At 44.1% G+C, this 20,831-nt stretch overlaps 1 protein-coding gene and 1 long non-coding RNA gene across 4 annotated transcripts in view; both read left to right on the top strand.

Annotated features, from left to right (window-relative positions):
- Nucleotides 1-20,831, top strand: part of LOC309396289 — a 394,508-nt gene that overhangs the window by 342,842 nt on the left and 30,835 nt on the right. The window lies entirely within an intron of this gene.
- The window catches only part of ETS1 (ETS proto-oncogene 1, transcription factor), a 142,666-nt gene that overhangs the window by 98,825 nt on the left and 23,010 nt on the right, over nucleotides 1-20,831 (top strand). For all 3 annotated transcript variants that reach the window (XM_081961296.1, XM_081961297.1, XM_081961298.1), the window contains 4 exons: nucleotides 9,815-9,934; nucleotides 11,869-12,069; nucleotides 18,352-18,429; nucleotides 18,762-19,010. In XM_081961296.1, coding sequence (XP_081817422.1) covers nucleotides 9,815-9,934; nucleotides 11,869-12,069; nucleotides 18,352-18,429; nucleotides 18,762-19,010 — 648 coding nt within the window. The remainder of the gene's footprint in view (nucleotides 1-9,814; nucleotides 9,935-11,868; nucleotides 12,070-18,351; nucleotides 18,430-18,761; nucleotides 19,011-20,831) is intronic.

Raw genomic sequence — 20,831 nt, 5'->3', positions numbered from 1 at the left:
TATATTGGGCAAGTTTGTTTGCGCAATATATTTACCCAATACCTCTATTTTCCTTGCCAAATCCTTCCATTCTACTGTTAATAATATAGATATATACATATGTATGTTTATAGCATATCTATAAGCTATATGTAGGTACTGTTAATGTACCGTGTTTCCCCAAAAATACAACCTGTCCTGAAACTAATGCCTTGCCACATTTTTCACGAGGGCAAAAATATAAGCCCACCCCTGAAAATAACCCCCCCTCCGGCCAGGCAGAGCACCGCTCACCGACCTAGCGGTATCCCAAAGGCGCCAAGCCATGGGAGCCGGGAGTGGGGGGCGAAAGGCGCTCACATTGCTTGCCGCTTTCGGGATACCGCTTGGTTGGCGAGTGGCGTTCTACATGGCCGGAGGGGGAAGTTGCCGGGCGGCTGCTCCCTTGCGAGGGGACTCCTGAAGAGCCAGGCACAGCCTCATGAGCGAAGAAGCCATGGGGTGACATTGAGCCCCGCTCTTCGGGAGTCCGCTCGCAAGGGAGCAGCTGCCCAGCAACCCCAAAACAATAAGCCCTTCCTGATAATAAGCCCAAGGCCATATTTCCTGTCTTATTTTCAGGGAAACACGGTAGGTATAGGCAAATGTATGTTTGCAGCATATCTGTATGTGTGTCCTGTATTTGCACACTTTGGAGAGCAGGCAACATAATTTCATTTTTAATGTGTGCCGGAGTCCCACAGAAAAAAAGACAATAAAGGTTAGCTAAAGATAAAGGCAAAGCTTCTGACATATGTACTAGTTGTTCCCGACTCTAGGGAAGAACAACTTTCAAAGCCAAAGAGCCAGCGCTGTCTGAAGATGTCTCTGTAGTCATGTGGCTGGCATGACTAAATGCCGAAGGTGCACGGAACACTGTTACCTTCCCACCAAACATGGCTCCTATTGTTCTACTTGCATTTTTACATGTTTTCGAACTGCTAGGTTGGCAGAAGCTGGGACAAGTAACGGGAACTCACTCTGTTACATGGCCCTAGGGATTCAAACTGCCGAACTGCTGATCTTTCTGATGGGCAAGCTCAGCGTCTTAGCCACTGAGCCACCCTGTCCCTCAATAAAGGTTATCTTATCTTAATAAGAATATGCAACGGTATGTTTCAGCATTGGGAATATGACAGTACTCTGACAGTATTCCAATTTAAGAATTAGGAACAAATCTACAATATGTTAATATCATGTACTGGTGGCTTCTTGATACCTAATTAAGAACCTGGCTTTTCTTCTTTGATTCTCCTTTGGACATGCAAAGCTTGGCCTCTTCCATTTTTCTGTAACCACCAAGTGGTTACGGATGCCAGATGAGCTGGTGTTCTGGCAGAGATAAACCCTTTGGGTGGTTTTTGGCTACCACAGCACAAGTTGGAGAGAAGCAGTTCCCAAGCTGCTGCTGACCTTCCTGTTAGTCTAACCATCTGGGAGGCCCCATTCCTGCAGTGGTTTCTCCAGTTGCCCAGTGAAACAATTCAGCCTCTTTTTCCCCCCTAAAGGAATCATGGAATCACTTCTGGGGTTTTGCCGCAAGACAATATTCACCCTACAGTTTAGAAGCCTTCTCTTCTAAAGGACTGTTGGATGTCTAATGTATCCTATTGTTCTGACGGAGTCTTCCCAAGTGCATGCAGCAAACTCCTTGTCCTGACAAAAAACCCTTTTATTAATTTGTTGTGAATTCTGATCATTCACATCCAGCAAAGTCTTTCGAGGGCGGATTTGTACAGTCACAGATCTTATCTGGCTGGGAGAGCTGATAGGCCGATATCTGCAAAACTTGACAAGGAGTCTCCAAGCGTCATGAACAAATTAAGCAAACTAATTGTCTCCTGCAAACTCCACTCCCCTTTCGCTCCTCTTTTATTTCCTCTGGGAGGGGCCATTCATCATCCACCTGTGGCCTTACTCCCAAGTCAACCCCTGTTCTTTAGCTCTTCCCTTCGTCTTGCAACTCTCTGCATGCTCACACTAGGAACAGGCTCCAGCTGTTCGTCTGCCTCACTGATGTCTGACTCCGAAGGCAGCTGATAACTGGCATACAGCTCTGGCCCCCACTCTGCCTGCAACACAGCACCCTCACCAGAACCTTTCCCAGATTCCAGGACTGGCCCCTGTTCCTCCCCAACCTCCTCACTGTCCAAATCTGTTGCCAGCTCTGCTACCCACTGGCAGACCACAACACCTATTTCTTTCTTGAGTCTTATTTACATTTATCCTTCTCCTTTCATTCTGCCCTTGGAATCTGTTAACAAGTTTAGCTGATCATTCCATCTTCCTTTTCAGTTTATTCTTTGGGTAAGGATTATAGCTATTTGACAAAGTTTAGAGAGAGGATTAGAGGAAGTTATCTTATGGGAAGTCGGGTGGAGGTGGAGAAGGGAGACAGTGGAAGTTTGAAGTTTATACCAAAAATGACTTGCTATGTAAGTACCAGGAATTTCAAGAAAACCTGCCCACCCTTAAAACAGCTTGAAAGTGTAGTGACAGCTTTAGTTAAATTTGGGAAATTGCCATTGACTGGGTAAGTGGTAAGAAGAGTCACAGATATTTAGCACTGGTCCTTCTTACCACAGTTATGGTTTGCACTTGATGCTAAGGGTTATTGCCCTGGGTTTTACCCCTGGCTAACTGAAGCTAGCAAAAAGCCTGGTTCACATTGACAAATCAACCATCTTGTGATTTTTTGGTTTGACTTCCAACCATGGTTTAGGCTTTACAAGTGAAGAAAGCTGTGTTGCCTTTCACATACTATATTCAATCCCAGATTGTTTAAGGGAAGAGAAGGCTGAGTCATATGCCAACTGCAAAAATGTTTTTTTTTTTTAAAAAAGCATAAACATCAGACCCATTTCTGGACTTCTGGAACTTCCTGTAGGCCTGTTTTCTGCCCTCCCCGAGCCTCCGTCTGGGCTCTGCACTTACCTGGCATGACGAATGGGCCACATGGAAACTCCTGGGAGTGGGGGGGTGGGGGGCAGCCAAGGGTAGGATTTAGGGGTTCACCAAACTGGGCAGAATCCTTGCTAGAGGATTGCCCAAACCCGTGTGAACCTCCATCAGCCCATACCTGCTAAAGCACTTTGTTCTGGTTTAGCATTTTCTGCAGAACCAGTCAGTGTGTTTTGTACACCAGGATGGTATGCTACGCAAAACCAGACACTTGTGAATTATTTATCACACCTTGCTGAAAGAAGCAATAGCTTAGACCACCCACTGTGCCACAGTGAAGCTACTTGTGAATAGCTTTAGCTACCCCTTCTCCCTTTCAGCTTAACCACAGGATTGCTTTGAACCCTGAATGAAGACAGTGAAGTACAGGTTCATATAGAAAATAACACTTGGTTGAAACAATGGGGGTGATGTACTGGAGTAACCCAAAGCCGAGTTAAATGAGTTATATGGACCCAGCTGGGCACAATTAACTCGGTTTGCAATTTAAAAAGATTGCAATGTTGTCTGGATATATGCAGCGGTGGGCTTCAAATGGTTTAACAACCGGTTCAGTTTTGCGCGCAGTATTCAAAAAATGCCCATTTTAAGCTCTAAAATTGATCTTCTCTTGCTGTGCCAATGAATAAAACGGCTGAGGCGCGACAATCCACGGTGCGGCGCGAATCAGCTGAGCTGAAAAACACAGAAATATAGGACTGACTATGGCAGTGCCAACTGATCACCAGAACTACCAGTTCACCTGAACTGATCCGAACTGGCTGAATCCCACCCCTGGATATATGCTCCATCACAAGAAGTTTCCAAGAAAAGATGACACAACCATTTGTCCGGCAAGGAATAATGACTCCTGTCTTTGGCAGGGGGCTGGATTAGAAGACCTCCCTATGGTTGGTTCTAATGCCAACCATATGATTATTATTCTATGAAAGCTGTAGCGTGGAACCTCTGCTCACAATCGTAATCCGTTCCAGGACTTCGGTTGCTACCCGATTTGGTCGTGACCGGAAGCAAGACTGACTGCGGATGTGCATACCAAAAATTTTTTAAAAAATGAACGGTGCGGAAGGTGAACTTTCCACATCAGGGAAAATTACCGTGGCTATGTTTGATTGCCACCTGAGGATATGTCCGCGACCAGAGTGAAACCTTTAGCGGATTTTTGGCTGGGCCCTCCGATTTGGTCATGGTTTGTGACCCGAGGTTCTACTCTACAAGGTTACAGAAAAAGTCACCTGTTGTGTGCATTTAAATGGCCACTCAAGACGCACAGAAGTGGATGTAGTAGGGAAGGTAGCAAACTTCAACCAGGGACAATTGAATGGCAGAAATGCAAAATCCTTGACAGTCCCATGGAGTGTGTGCATAAATGCACCCGTTTCTTTTTTTTTTTAATGGACATCTGGATGCTCCTCCACCTCCTTTACTCCCACCTCCCTCTTCTAACTGTGTGAATGCTGAGGGAGCCTTAATTGAAACAGGCCCATATTGGCTCTTGTTTCCTGCGTGGGAGTGAGAGCCAGGCTTTTGTGAAAACAGTTCAAAAGTGCAGACCAATTTCAGCGAATCCTGCCTAAATAAATGGGGCTCAGCTAAGTTCATTTGCTCAAATGTTTTCTCTCTCTCCTTACCATCTTCACCCCTAACCACAGATCTTAACGGATAATATTTTTCACCTGGATGATGTTTTTCCGAGGTGAGGCAATATGCTTCTGGTTGGAGGCTTTCACTGTGATAAATCCCCACAGAAGATCCTCTCTCTCTCTCTCCCTCCCTCCCTCCCTCCCTCCCTCTCTCATTTTGAATCAGCCCATGTCCCTCATGGAGGGATACAAAAGATGAGGGACCCTCAAGGTCAGGAGTATTCAACCGTGGCAACTCCAAGACTTGTGGACTTCTAGTTGAAGCTTCATCACTGGAAGCTTTCAAGAAGAGACTGGACTGCCATCTCTCAGAAATGGTGTAGGGTCTCCTACTTGGGTAGGGGGTGTACTAGATGGCCTACAAGGCCCTTTCCAACTATATCACCCTAGAATTCCACTGACAGTATGCCAGCCTTCAGGATCAAATGGAAGGTCTGCTCTTAGAGACCCAAGCATTGTTTGCAGTTGTTAGCTAGTCTCATAGGCAGCTGATCTAGGGTAATTTAACTTCTCTCTAGGACGGAGTTTCCCAACCTTAGCTATTTTCAAAAGTGTGGACTTCAACCATCTATATATTATTACTAATCCATGAGTTATGAACCACAGTGTCTGGAACATGGAAAACCCAAATCACGCAAATCATTTTGTGCAGAGGTGAAATTCATCAGGTTCTGACAGGTTCTGGAGAAATGGTAGCCGAAATTTTGAGTAGTTTGAGGACCGGCAAATACCACCTCTGACTGGAGATTTTGCAGTAACCTTCCCCTGGACTGGGGAGGGAATGGGGATTTTGCAGTATCCTTCCCCTGCCACGCCCACCAAGCCATGCCCACAGAACTGGTAGTAAAACAATTTGAATCTCACCACTGACTTTGTGGCTTAATTTGCTATGTGAATCTAGCCACAGAGTTCTTTGCTTCAGTCACCCATCCTATGTTGTATCAGGTCTCTCTCTCTGTGATGGCTTAAGAGTTAGCAGATATGGCTACAGGGAGTGAAGTGTTGGCAAGAGTGACATTTTGCTTCTCTTGAAGTCAATAGTGCGCTTGACCTCTGACCTTAGCGGTTATCCATCAGATCTTCAGACAGGAAGGGAAGCAGAAGAGGTGCCCAGGTCAGTCAACTCCTGTTGTGACCAGCCTCTACTGGACATCAATTTTGGACTTGCTACTGTGTAAAGTACTACAGAGGAACAAGGGCACCATAGATTTTTTTCATGCGGAACAACTGGAATTGGGATTTTCATTTTATATAAGACAAGATGGAGAGGAACGTCTCCACTTCTTACTGCCGCATGAGCTTTAAATGTTGCTTAAATTGCAGTCCAGTCTCTTCTTGAAAGCTTCCAGTGATGAAGCTTCAACTAGAAATCCAATCTGATTCACTAACATAGGTGAATAAACTATAATCTTAGGACACTAGTTGGTATATATATTTATGCCCTGGTATATTATATGTTATGAGACAACCATTTGATTATGATGTTAATTATTTAAGGTGTCCTTTGATGTGTCTTATTCTAATATCAGATTTTACTAAACGTATACTAAATTCTGGTAATTCTGTTAAACATGGCCTAGAAATAGTTAGTTGTGTTTCTTCAGTTAAGCCAGCCTTAGTTGTCTCCTTTGAAGTCAAAATCTGTGGGGTTATTTGTGCCGGTTCTCCTTATTGCAAAATATCTTCAAACTGCTAGCTCTGTTTTGTTGATCATGAGTGAAATTTGAAGCAATTTGGGTTGGAGTAATATCTGTTCAGGGAGACCTGGTGCTGGAATCTTGCTAAAGAGAGAGCAATTCATGTGTTACTGAACTTGGATCAGGATTGGATGCTGCAAGGTCTTGCGTCATCCTGAACAAAACAAGTATCAATTTTAAATGAACCTTACTTCCATTTAGTCTGCATGTCAAATCCAGTCCAGTCCAGTGAGAGCCAATTTGGTCTAGCAACAGACTAGAACCCAGGAGAATGTGAGTTCTAGTCCTGCCTTAGGCAGGAAAGCCAATTGGATGAATTGAGGGTGTGTGTGTCACTCTCTCTCAATCAACCTCATAAAATTATTGTTGTGGAGGAAATAAGAGGAGAAAAGGTATGTTGAATATGTTCATCACCTTGAGTTATTTACAAAACATTAAAGATGGCTTGTCTGTCTATCTATTTACCTATCTGTCTATCTGTCTCTATATACCAATCTGCCTATCCACCTACCTACCTACTTACCGACCTATCTATCTGTCTATCCTGCCTATCAACCTACGTAGCTGCCTGTCTGCCTATCTACCTCTCTGCCTGCCTGCCTGCCTACCTATCATCCATCCATCCATCCATCCATCCATCCATCCATCCTTCCTTCCATCCATCCATCCATCCATCCATCCATCCATCCTTCCTTCCATCCATCCATCCATCCATCCATCCATCCATCCATCCATCCATCCATCCATCCATCCATCTATCTATCTATCTATCTATCTATCTATCTATTTTACACATGTTTAAAGCAAGACACTAGTTCTGCCTCTTTAAGGGCGCAATCCCATTGACATAAAGTTTGTTTCTGAGTAAGCATAGTTAAAGTTTATAAGGCATTGTATGCCGTTACAGTTACATGTTGACTAGAAGAATAGATTATGTAACTGAATCCAAGACATGTTTACTTGGAAGTAATTATAATTATACATAGGATTGAACATCACTTATTCTTACTCTGTTTGCAAATTCTCATCTTAATTAATTGTCTGATGTTAAGAAAGGCAGATCTCATTTTAGAGATTAAACATTTGGCAAGAATGGCTTTATTTCTTTTAATAGATGCTAGTTGGGCAAAGGAAATGTAAAAAAATGTTTCCTAGCACTTGAGCTGAAGTAAGCTTAGAGAAAACATTTGGGAAGAGCGTAATTAAAACCCTGGAAGTAAGGAGAAACCCTTAGCAATGACAACTTGAAATAAAATGTTTATAAACGTTAGCAAAATATTTAATAAAATTATTTTAGAAAAATATATATCCTTTTTTTAAAAATGCAAGATGCAACACACAGAACCAGAGACTTTATAATAGATACCAAGGAAAGAGATAGGAATAATTATTAAGGCTGACATTTTATATTGAATTTACAGTATAGATATCCAATGTCCTTTGTAGTATAATAACATACGTGTTTATCCCTGGTCCAAACACTATGCTAAGCCAAAATGTGGTTTGGATGGTTTAGATTTATGTAAACCCAGTCAATTATGGTTTATTCACAAATCCCCAGTTAAGCCGTAATTTAGCATCGAGTGTAAACCCAGCCAGTCAGGAAGTTACACCTTAACTGTATGCACCAAGCAAATTTTGCAGTATTGAACAAATTAGCTATCACGGCTTAGTGCAATGTATGAAGCAGGCCATTGTTTGCAAAGCCCAACCATTGATGGGTTGTAAACTATGGCTTGTGGTTTGGTAGTATGCATGAACCACAGCATTTATGCTGGCGTATCTCATGTTAATCCAGCCAAATTCATCTATTCCAGTGTTGGTGAACCTTTTTGGCACCCAGTTCCAAAATGGGAGTGCACGCCCACGAAACCGGAAGAGTAGCTCTATGTGCATGCCAAAACCCGGGAGCTCAGCTTCCCAACATGTGCATGCCTGCCAGTTGTCTGGTCTTCCCGTTTTTGGCATGCATGGAAACCAGAATCTCACCTTCCCAGTGCATGTGTGCACACCAGGGAGCTCCTCCTCCAGTTTCCAGTGCTCCTGCACACATGAAGATCAAATGGAAGAGCCACAGGTGATGGCTGGCATGCCTTAGAGATGGCTCTGCGTGTCACTTCCGGCGTGTCACTTTGTCAGTGCTACTATCCATGTGATGCAGAGGTGGGTTGCTCCTGGTTTGGCCCAGATCGGGTGAACCGGTAGTAGTGGCAGTGGGAGACTCCGCCGGGGCATGGGAGTGCGCCCGAACCAGTAGTAAAAAAAATTGGCAACCCACCACTGATGTGATGTGATGCTTTGTGTAGAGTAACTGAATAGGCCTTGGTTTAAAGGACTGTGAAGAACCACATTGCCCTCCAGGCCTGCCCCCCCCCCCCCGGTGTTTCTCAAGGTCTGCTGTGCACATGTGCTTCTTTTTGTATTTGAAGTTGGCCCACGGCAAAACAAGTGTCAGGGCTGGCTTCTCCCACCTCTCAAGGCTGTGCCTGAATCACTCTCCCATAGCCAGAGAGCAACCCAGCTGCCCTCTGACCAGGCTGCAAAGGTGATTGAGTTGTTGCTGGGTGGTCAGGTTTTTTTTTTACCCACCAAGCATGCTAAGCCCATCATTAAAACACAACAAGCTCCTTAAAAAGTAGGGGGAGAGACACTTTCCCTTGGTGTTATCTCTGAGCAGAAGATGGATGGCAGAGTTGTGCTCGGCAGTGTGTTTATTTCTCTAGAGCTTTGCTAATAAAATCCTCTAAATATCCCAATGACATTTTTAAACAGTGTTTGGGATCTGTTGCTCGTTCTCCAATGGCTTTAGTTTCCCATTGCATTTGCTCCTAAATATCCCACCAAAAACGGCCCTTTGTGAGTTCTGCAGAAAGATAACAAGCAAAACTGTGTATCTTAGTAGACTATCAAAGAAAATATCATAAACATTGATGGGGCGGGAAATCTTCCTATTTATGTGATCCTCTCAGTACCTCATCCTACCTTCTTACTTTAAACGAGGATCTCATGGCCCTAAAAATGTGCAGACATACAAACTAGTTGGGTAAACTTATTGCGATAAATGGAGTTTGCCTTATCATAATTCCCAGGGTATATTTTTTTATTGTGCAAGTGGACTGTTTTAGTTTGGCATGGTTTCTTTCTGTAGGTAAGAAACCATAAAGAAAACTGCTTAGAAGAATCTCAACATGTCTGTCTTGGTTTTGGTGCTTGACAGAGGGAGACTTAATACCTACTGTTCAATTCTATATAACTTTATAAAACCAAAACCAAAGAGCAACGACTCAAAAATGGTCTCATACAGTCCACTTCCATTGGCTGTTCATGGAATATTGTCCTCTTATTTGCCGGTCAACTTAGATTGGCCCATTGAGTAGAATTCTAGCCAGGAAAAAGATGGTGGACATCTATTGACATCGTCTCCTTTGATTCTTCCACCATCCAGATCATTGGTGTCCACTGATGTTCCTTTTTCTCATCTTTTTTTTTTTCTAGATATGGAATGTGCAGATGTGCCTTTGTTAACTCCAAGCAGCAAAGAAATGATGTCTCAGGCATTAAAAGCCACATTCAGTGGTTTCACAAAAGAGCAGCAACGACTGGGAATACCCAAAGGTAGGTCGCAAGTGTTGATTTATGCCAACGTGCGACAAGAGTGTGTGGTTTCAAACCAGGTGCAAGTTGAATGGGTTTGTGGATTGTATTCTAGCTAGAGCCCCTCCTATGTCATGCAGCTTTCATTTACCATATAGAAAGCAATTTGAACGTTGCACAGCATTTTGGGGCATAAGGGTAGCAGTTCTATCATATATGGATATGTTGTAGTTCCCAGGGCACAGAGTGCCTCGGGTGTTGTCTCCATAACCTTCCACAACCTTGAGACTCACATATCTATGGAGATTCTCAGTCATCCACGTCACGGTTGTCCCAAAGGTGCTTTTTCAAGAGGCAACTGGACTTTCTTGTTTTTCTTCGAAGACATTTCGCTTCTCATCCAAGAGAGCTGAAGAAGCTTCTCGGATGAGAAGCGAAACATCTTGAGATTCATAGTTTCTTTGATCTGATACTCAACTAAGAGATATTCAACTTGATGGTGGAAACAGCTGACAACCTTTTTCTTATATGTTACTATATTTTTTAAAGGGTGGTTGGTGTATCATTAAGAAGGGAGTACTCTTTGGTACTGAGAAGCTGACATAAGCAGTTCTCAACTTACAACCATAACGGAGTCTGCCCCATCATGGCCATCACTTGTCATCCTTTAGGCCACCCATGTGACTGGCCCAATTTTACAACTTGTTTTTGCAATGGCGATTAAGCAACCTTGTAGAATGACTACCGCAGCCATTAAGCAAACACCCTGGTTGTTAAGTAATCCAGGGGTTCATAATAGGTTGATCTTGCCAAACATTTGAAGTAAATACTAGTTTTCAGCAAAACCGTCACAAAACACAGTCACACAACTATGGAACACTGCAAAGGGAGGGCAGTAAATGTGGGCTGGGTGCCTAACATGTGATCACATGACTGCAGGGGGGAGCAGCCATTGTAACTTTGGAACTGGGTTGTAAAGTATCCCTGGGGAAGTCTGTTGTACCTTCAGACAGTTGTGAAGCAACCAGTAATCAGTTGATGTCTATCTATAAACTGAGCAAAATTGCAATTAATATGTCCTGGTGATGGCTTCCAATATCTGATCATCCAAAGGACTTCTGAATAATATGTAGCTTCTTGCCACCTTGGATAAAAACTGCTGGAGAACTCTTACCAAACCAGAAGAGATATCTTTGTGTTGTTTCCCACCAGCGGATTCGGACAGTGAGGAGGTTGGGGAGGGACATGAGCCAGTCCTGGAGTCTGAGAAAGTCTCTGATGGGTGCTCTGCATCGAAGGCAGAGTGAGCCACAGCCATATACCACCTATCAGCTGCCTTCAGAGTCAGACACCAGTGAGGCAAATGAATAGCTGGAGCTGTTCCCAGTGTGCGCATGCGCAGAGTTGCCAGATGAAGGGAACAGCTAAAGGACATGGGGGGAATTGGGAGTAAGGCCACAGGTAGATGATGAATGGCCCCTCCCCAAGGAAATAAAAGAGGAGCGAAAGTGGAGTAGAGTTTGCAGGAGACAATTAGTTCACTTAATTGGTTCGTGACTCTCCGAGACTCCTTGCCAGGTTTTGCATACATTGGCCTTGCAGCTCCCCAAGCCAGATAAAGTCTGTGACTATAAATCCTCCCTTGAAAAACTTTGCTGATTGTGAATGAGCAGAATTCATAGTCAATTAATAAAAGAGTTTTTTGTTGGGACAAGGAGTTTCCTTCATGCTCTTGGGAAGCCTCAGTCAGAACACTTTGCCAATTATGCCAGGGTATTTGAAAAGGATTACAACTCACTGGATTATCAACAGTGGAGAGAGTATAGTATGATTTTTCACTGAGAGAGATACAAGAACTAATAATTCAGACTAGCAGAGGTTGTTCAGCCTTTCCCAGTAGAATGCTGTAAATGCCACTCCCAGTAACTCTTTTTATCTGTGGTTTCCTCATGCAGATCCTCACCAATGGACAGAAACTCATGTACGGGACTGGATTATGTGGGCCATGAATGAGTTCAGTCTCAAGGACGTGGACTTCCAGAAGTTCTGCATGAATGGAGCTGCCCTGTGTGCTCTAGGGAAGGACTGCTTCCTTGAATTAGCACCAGACTTTGTAGGAGACATTCTTTGGGAACATCTGGAGATGTTGCAGAAAGGTAATATATGATGACCATCAATGGGCTGCTTTGATCAGGATTGTACTGGAAGACTGCACAAGGTCATGGGAGTTCCTGAATATCCCACTGCAAAAATCAATGTCCCTGATTCGACATCACTTTAATTTATTGTACTAATGAAGGCAAATACATGTGTTTAATTTATTGTGTTTAGTTGTTCCTCAGAGATCTAAGTATACGGTATCCTTATTGAATATTTTGGCAGAGTCCGGTTACAGTCAAAGGCTCCCAAAACAGCTTGCCCTTGCCGATAGTTTTTTTTAAGGTAGTTTAATCTATATCTATATTTTGGGATTATAGGAAATTGCTTTAAGAGAGATTTTATTTATTTAGTAACTGTCTATGTAAGGTGTACCCAACTTGTAACCCGTAGGCCACAGGTGGCCCTGGACAGTTAGTAATGTGGCCTACCAGACAATGAACTCTCTTTAGTTTTCTGAAGTTTATATCAAAGTTTTATATCTTTGATTATTTATATACATTAACTATATTATGTGTTTTATATGTGGCCCAAGAGAATTCCTCTTCATTCAGTGCAGCTCAGGGAAGCAAAAAAATAGTCTACATTATGGGTTGATTAATGCAGGGTCTATGGATTCCAGAATATCCTCAAATCCCCAAGAGATACCTTTCATCCCCTCCTTAGGAGATCCTCATGCTGACTCCCCAGAGAATTCTGAGACTTGAAGTCCATGCATCTTAAAGTTGCTGAGGTTGGGAAACAATGGATGAGGACATAAGTTCAACTCTGCAAAAGTGTACAGCATCACAGAGAGTTGATCAGGTTGCTGGCTTAGGCTGCATATTCTAGACCAGAGGTGTCGAACTCAATTTCATTGATGGCCGCATCAGGGTTGTGTTTGCCCTGGGAGGGCTGGGGTGTGTGGCTGGGAGTGGCTGTGACCGGGTTGGGTGGGGCCAGGGATGGACATGACTAGTGCAGGTGTGGCCAGTGGCATGACACGGGACTTGTGTCAGGGGCATCTGTGATGGCCAACTGCTAAGGCAGGACTTCCCTGAGACCCTCACTCACTCTCATTATATCCTTCCTTCCTTCCTTCCCTCCCTCCCTCCTTCCTTTCTTTTTCCTTCCCTCTTCATTCTCCTTTGTTCTTCCTTCCCCGCTTTCCTTATTTTTCCTTCCTTGCTCTCTTCCCATCTTCCCTTCTTTTTCTTTCCTTTTTTCCTTTCTTCTTTCCTGGCCCTTCTTGCATGCTCAAATGCAAAAGAGGAAACATTTCTCCTTTCACTTTGTTTTTAGTTTGTTTTGTTAGCCCTCTGCCAGCAATCACAGAGCCTGGGGAGGGGGCACACAGCCTCCCCGAGCTCCATTTTCACTGGCAGAGGCACTGTGGGCCTATCCTTTGCTATTTCCAGGCTGGCCCCAAGCCAGATCTAAGCACCACATCCGGCCCGCGGGCCTTGAGTTCGGCAGCCCTGTTATCGGTCCAAATGCTGTTGCAAAATTATACCTTTCTCCCACCTGAAGATGACTATTCCTGCACATAGTCTTTTTAGTAACTTTTCCATCATTGTGCTGATGCATTTAAGAAGAGGTGTTCTACACAAACCAGAGAACAGCACTCTAGCCACAGATAGGAAGAGTTTCTGTGCCATGCTTGAATGGATGGGATTTTCCAGCCTGTGTATAGTTCACCAGCCTTCAGTTCTTTGCCAAATAAGTGTGAAATCTTATTCTCCTTGGAGCCTGTGGGGAAAAGATGCTAAGAAACCAAGTTCACTGCCAGGCTACACACAGTTTATAAGGGCAAAGCTGTGTTTCTGACACCACCTTTTCCCAAAAATAATAGACAGCATCAGCTATTCCTGGAGTAACCTGGATAAGCTTTAATAAGTAACAGAGCGGCATTCAGTCTGGAATAATAAGGTGAAGCTACTTGTAAATAAAGGGCACCCACTAAGATGTTTGCAAACCATTTTGGAGGCTTCTGTAATAAGTAGAGACAGGTGTTTATTATTCCATTTTGGGAGGCAAGAGTGGGCTGGGACAGTTATGTCTGTTCCATGAAATCCACTAAAAAGGTAGGGGATGTTGCCACCTTCTGTGGCTTTTCTAAAGATAAATATGCCACCATGTTTGGATGGGCAGCCCCTCATTTCTCTTGTTGGTGGCATATCGTTGCAGCTCTTTTCTTCTCCTTTTTTTAAAATTTCCAACTGGTTTTGGTGTGAGAGTTGAGTAACCGAACAAGCTAAACCAGGGATGAAATCCTTCCGGTTCGGCTCAGCTCAGCTGAACCAGTAGGGGCGATTGTCCTTGGTTCTGTGAACCAGTAGCTTCTGAGCAGCTTTCAGCCGCGTGATCGTCGGAAGCTTTTTTAAAAAAAACCTTTAAAGCATTTTCCCCCCCAGCCAGTTCATCCAAACTGGTATGGAAAAGGGCTTTTAAAAGCTTTAAAAAAAGCTGAAAGTGAAAAAAGCTGACCACGCCCACCCAGTCACATGACCACCATCCCACCAAGGCATGCCCACAGAACGGAGGGGGGGGATTAGATTTCACCACTGAGCTACACCCAGAGTATAGAAATTTAAGTTTCCATGTGTTTGTGTTTTGTACACTGGCATCATCATGCATATGATACCTAATGCAAATGATATCCCAGGTATCTAGGGTTTAATGATTTGGTTTACTAAAATCCCAGGTAACCTCTGGTGGGATGGGGGAAAAAAATCCTTAGATTGAAACTCTTTAAGAATCAATGAATGTGGAACAGTGGTGGGTTTCAAAAAAAAAAATTAGAACCTCTTCTGTAGGTGTGGCCTGCTTTGTGGGAGTGGATTGCTGGCCATGTGACCGGGTGGGAGTGGCTTGTTTAGCAACCAAAATGTTGGCTCAGAAACTCTGGCATTTGAAGCACGCAAGTCTTAAAGCTGTCAAGTTACAAGACCCTTGTACCCCTAACCCTTTAGAGAAAAAAAACCCCAGGGGTGTTCAAACTTGACAGCTTTAAGACTTGTGGACTTCAACTCCCAGAATTCCTCCTCCAGTCATGTTGGCTCAGGAAGTGTGCAAGTCTTAAAGCTGTCAAGTTACAAGACCCTTGCACCCCTAATCCTTTAGAAAAAACCCCAGGGGTGTTCAAACTTGACAGCTTTAAGACTTGTGGACTTCAACTCCCAGAATTCCTCCTCTTGCTCATCATCTTGATGATGTGTGGACGGGCGGGAGGAGGGAGCTGGAACCAATTCTAAACAGCACTGTAGATTTGTGTAACCTCTTCTATAGAAGAGGTTAGAACTGGCAGGAACCCACCCCTGAAGTAGAGATTACTAAACTGAACTGGAGTACATTAGCTGATGTCCCCAAATAGTATGTCAACCTCTTCAGTCAATAAAACGAGGACCCAGATTGTTGAGGGCAAAGATGCTGACTCTGTAAATCACTTAGAGAGGGCTGTAAAGCACTGTGAAGTGGTATATAAGTCTAAGTGTGATTTCTATTGCTACAATGACATTAATAAAGGTGACTTATGACCATTCCTTGCTCTTATAAGAGCTGTGGTGGGCACAGTGCTTAGAATGCAGTATTGCAGGCTAATTCTGCCGACTGCCAGCAGTACAATTCTCAGCAGAAGATGGACTCAGCCTTCCATCCTTCCGAAGTGGGTAAAACAAGGACCCAGATTGTTTGGGGGGAAATATGCTGAGTATGTAAACCACTTAGAGAGGGCTGTACGGTATTTTTGCTGATTCCGGACAGAGGTCAGCCACAGAATAGTGTACATCCATTCAAAAAGAACCTAGTTTTGACCTCTCCTTCTGCTAAGGGGAATGGGGAAGAGTTCTAAACAAAACTAAGACTTGTGTGAGTTGAGTTGTGAGAGCTTTGTGCCCTTTTCCCTCCTCCTGGACAGATCTGCCAAACCCCCAGATAGATAACCACAGGGAAGGGGACAGGGCAGGATATAGTTCTAAAGAAGGCACCAACTTTGTAGTCAACGGGAGGGCACTGTTGACTGGGAGAAACAAGGGTTTATTTTAGGGCACGGGGGATGGAAAGGGATTAATTTTGAGTATTCTGAAATATATGTCAGTCATGGCTTTTCTGTCTTTGTTAGACAGCCTGTGGTAGGTGAGTCACCTCTGGCTGAAATGTTTCAAAATACCTAAGTGTGTTGGAAGCTTTGACCCTGGCCATCTTGATTACTTTGACCGTGCAATTCTACGTGTTTGCTTTGGCAAAAGTTTTTGAAGTTATGGCGCTAGGACACGCTGCTCAGTAGAATCTGGCCTAGTCCAGCTGATATTGATCACAGGAGCTTCCTACCATGGTTAAAAAGTTCATGGGCCTCATAGACCTCTGAGATGCTTTTCTAGATTCCCCCAATTCCTCAAGATCCTCCTGCTGAATAACATAATTTTTACATCATCATCATTATTATATACTTTATTCATTAAACATGAAATTCAATCAGCTGAATATTCAAAAATGCATCACAAATACCATTGACTGGTGCTAATGGTTGTTATGGGTTGCTGCTAGTGTCCTAGCTATCAACCAGGTACCTTCTTAAGATGTACGATGCTCCGAGTAGCACAGTTTTTTTGCAGTTCCTCTGGTGTTGCAGGAAGCTACAATTTCTTGATGTGCTTTATAAAATACTTGGACATGGTACCAAGTGTCCCGATGACAATAGGTATCACTGTTTGTTGTTGTTGTTGTTGTTCATAAATTCAATGTCTACATAAACAGTGTGTTGTCTCGGTACAGTTAATTTTGAGAAATAATAATGATAATAGTAACAATGATATTCATAACATTAAGAATGATCACATAATATTAATAGAATTTGCTTATCAATTTTAGTAAACCTTCCTTATATAATTAATCATTTCTTAAGCTTTTAAATTTCTAGCTTGTCTTTCTGTTAGTTAGCCATTGGTAAAACAAATCTCATGTTAAAAAATACTCAATTTCTTCCTTCTCCTTAATTTTAAGTGTTAATCTATCCATTTCTGTACATTCTAATATTTTGTTATTCTGTTTGTTTTGCTAACAATTTTCATGGAGGGAAGTAAGCAGTGGGGTACCCCAAGGTCAGGGGTTAGCAACCTGTGGCTCTGGAGCCACATGTGGCTCTTTTATCCCTCTGCTGCAGCTCCCTGTCGCTGATCAGCTCCACAATTGATAGGGATTTCGGTTAGGACAGGTAGAGGAAAAAGGATGCCACGCTAGGAGGAGACTCTATGGTGGGGGAGCCAGACTTCTGGTTGGCAGAGGAAAAAGGAAGCCATGCTAGGAGAAGACTCTATGGTGGGGGAACCAGACATCCGGTTGGCTCCAGAATTGAACGGAGGGCTTCCGGTTAGGAGCTTTGTGGCTCTTTAAGATTTTAAGGTTGCTGAGCCCTGCCCTAGGTTCTGTCTTAGGCTCAGTACTCTTCAATAGCTTCATCAATGATTTAGATGAGGGAGTAGAAAGGGAACTCATCAAATCTGCAGACATTTTTTTGCCTGAAATTTGTTAGCAAACCACTGAATAGCGATGACATGGCTTCCTGCATAGGACCGTGATGCTTCTCTTATTCACACTTTTTGAACAATAGTCAAATTAAACCAAGATCAGTGAAAAAAATATGCAGTGATTTTGCAATGTGAGTAGACCGTGCCAAATGGCGTACTCATGAGATGTAGCTGCCAGCCACAAACAGCTTTCCTAGTCTGATAAAAATAATAATGAGGGAAAATCCTATTACACAACTGTAAGTCATGGAACTGTATCAACAACATTTGTTTAGTAGAAGTTAAGGAGGACAGTTCTCCTGTTTAACTTCCATTGGTCAGCTTGGCATGTGGTTGGTGATGATGGGAACTGTGCTCAAGCTATATTGATTGCCTCAGCTTGCTACCCTTAGTGCAGTCAGTACTTCAAGACATTTAAAGCACTAGATGTCGCATGGGGAAAGTCTTGGAAATCGCATACAAATTTTAATACAGATGTTCATGTGATGGAAAGCCCTGCTTACATGCACACCACTGGACTCCACAGTGATTCATGCCTTTATGGTCCACATGTTGCATTTCCATAATGGATGTCTTGGCAATTACCACTTCCAACATTCAACATAGTGTTCCCATCAGTTTTTTCTACATGGGCCCGTTTTGACAAGCTTATCACCAGGTTGTGTGATGACTTTGCATTAGTCACAGTTTCTCAGCTTCACCTACCTATATATATATTGTTGTTAGTTGAATTGTTGTTGAATAACTGAGATATTCCCTTTCGTTTCTTTGTTACAGAAGAGATCAAGCCATATCCAGCAAATGGAATAAATACTGCCTATCCAGAATCTCGCTACACATCCGACTACTTCATTAGTAAGTCCAATTCTTTTTTTCTATTCTTCCTTCCTTCCTTCTTCCCTCCCTCCCTCCCTTCTTCCCTCCCTCCCTCCCTCTCTCCCTCCCTCCTTCCTACAAGAGGGTAATTTAATGTGTGTAGAATATTGGGCTTTAAAAATGTGTTCTGTCAACTTAGAACAAATATTGGAATGTGTGACCTAGTAAACCTCTTCCCAATTACGTCTGCCTGTCACATCAGATCCAGAAGGAAGGGAACCTTGCAGGATCTTTGGCAAATCCTAGACAGCGGCCCACGTAGGGTCCTTAAAACCCTGGATCACCACTTCATGCCATTTTTCTCCTTGCAGGTTATGGCATTGAGCATGCTCAGTGTGTGCCTCCATCAGAGTTTTCTGAGCCCAGCTTCATCACAGAGTCCTACCAGACTCTCCATCCAATCAGCTCTGAGGAGCTCCTATCTCTCAAATATGAGAATGAATACCCACCGGTCATTCTTCGCGACCCAATGCAGATGGACTCCTTGCAGACAGACTACTTCACCATCAAACAGGAAGTCGTAACACCGGATAACATGTGCATGGGGCGTGCCAGCCGAGGTAGTGTAGACAAGTAGATAATGAAGGCTCCTCTCTTTGGGCCATTGTGGTTGCTTCTGTTCCATTCCACAAAACTTCTTCGAATCATGGTTGCATTCTGCTGGTGTGCCTTTAATCAGCCCTGGTGTTGCCGTGGTTAGAATGGAGTATTGCGGGCTAACTCTGCCCACAATCTGGAGTTCAATCTGTGGTGGTGCAGTGGTTAGAATGCAGTAGGGCAGGCTAGCTCTGCTGCTGACTGTTCAGTTCCCACCAGCTCAAGGTTGACTCAGCCTCTCATAGTTCTGAGGTCAGTAAAATGAGGACCTAGATTGTTGGGGGCAAGGGGCTGACTCTGTAAACCACGTAGAAAGGGCCGTAAAACACTGTGAAGCGGTATATAAGTCTCAGTGCTATTGCTATTGATTTAGACTCCAAGCATAACCGGCTTCCAAACTCCGGAGATCCACTGCCGACCGCGGGAAGACTCTCTGTCCCACCAGAGTCTTCCAACAGCCAGCCCACAACCATAGAGCTTAGTCCCAGAGTGGCCGCTGCCGGAAGACTCGGCAGCGGATCTCTGGAGTTTGGAAGCCGGTGATGCTCGGAGCATGGTGGTGGCGGTGGCAGTGGGGCTGTGGCAGCGGCGGCAGCGGGGCCATGGTGGCGGCAGCGGGGCCATTGTGGCAGCAGCGCTCTGGCCCAGCCCTGCAGGGAGAGCTGGGCATGGTGAGGCTGGGAGGCACACAAGCTGAAGGCAGAACAGGTGCTTGCGCAACCTCTCTTTCCAGCCGGGCAGAGCGCCACGTGGCTTAACGCCTTTGGGATATTACTGGGTCGGTGAGTGGTGCTCTTGTGAGAGCAGCTGCCCGGCAACCCCCCGCTCGAGCTGGGCACAGCACCACCCACCAGCCTAGTGGTATCCCAAAGGTGTCAAGCAATGTGAGTGCCTTTGCCCCCCCTCCCCCCGATTCCTGTGGCTTTGCGCCATCGGGATATCGCTAGGTTGGTGAGTGGCACTCTGCCTGTCTGGAGGGGGGGTTGTCCAGGGGGCTTATTATTCGGGGAGGGCATATATTTTTGCCTGCAGGAAAAATATGGCATGGCCTTATTATCAGGATATGTAATTTTGGGGCAACATGATATTGCTGGTTACTTTTGCTAAATGGTGGGTAATTTTGGTATAGTATGCCTAAGTGATGTTCCTGGGGACATGTTCTACCCTAGTCTTCCCCAACTACAGACTTTGGATGTCATAGTCCTAGACATCTTGAGGAATCTAGAACTGGCAAAGGCTATTGAAGAAATTTCGTGCAATGGCCATTGTGTCAAAACATGGGGACACCAGGCTTATTTGTAAATAGGGATGAATCACTTTGGTTTCAAATACACACACACAAACACACAAACACACACACAATGTATGTATGCATGCATGCATGCATGCATGTATGTATGTATGTATGTATGTATGTATGTATGTATGTATGTATGTATTTATGTGTGTGTGGTGGCCAGTGGCTAAAACACTGAGTTTGTCGATCAGAAAGGTCAGCAGTTCGGCACTTCGAATCCCTAGCACCATGTAATGGAGCGAGCTCCCGTTATTTGTCCCAGCTTCTGCCAACCTAGCAGTTCAAAATCATGTAAAAATGCAAGTAGAAAAATAGGGACCACCTTTGGTGGGAAGGTAACGGCGTCCCTTGCGCCGTCGGTGTTTAGTCATGCCGGCCACATGACCACGGAGACGTCTGCAGACAGCGCTGGCTCTTCAGCTTTGAAACTAAGATTAGCACCAGCCCCTAGAGTCGGGAACGACTAGCACATATATGCAAGGGGAAC

The sequence above is a fragment of the Natrix helvetica genome (assembly GCF_964273705.1).
Source record: "Natrix helvetica genome assembly, chromosome: 8".
Classification (NCBI taxonomy): domain Eukaryota; kingdom Metazoa; phylum Chordata; class Lepidosauria; order Squamata; family Natricidae; genus Natrix; species Natrix helvetica.
Note: the sequence above shows the minus strand (reverse complement) of the source record. Positions and strands in the feature narration are given on the sequence as shown.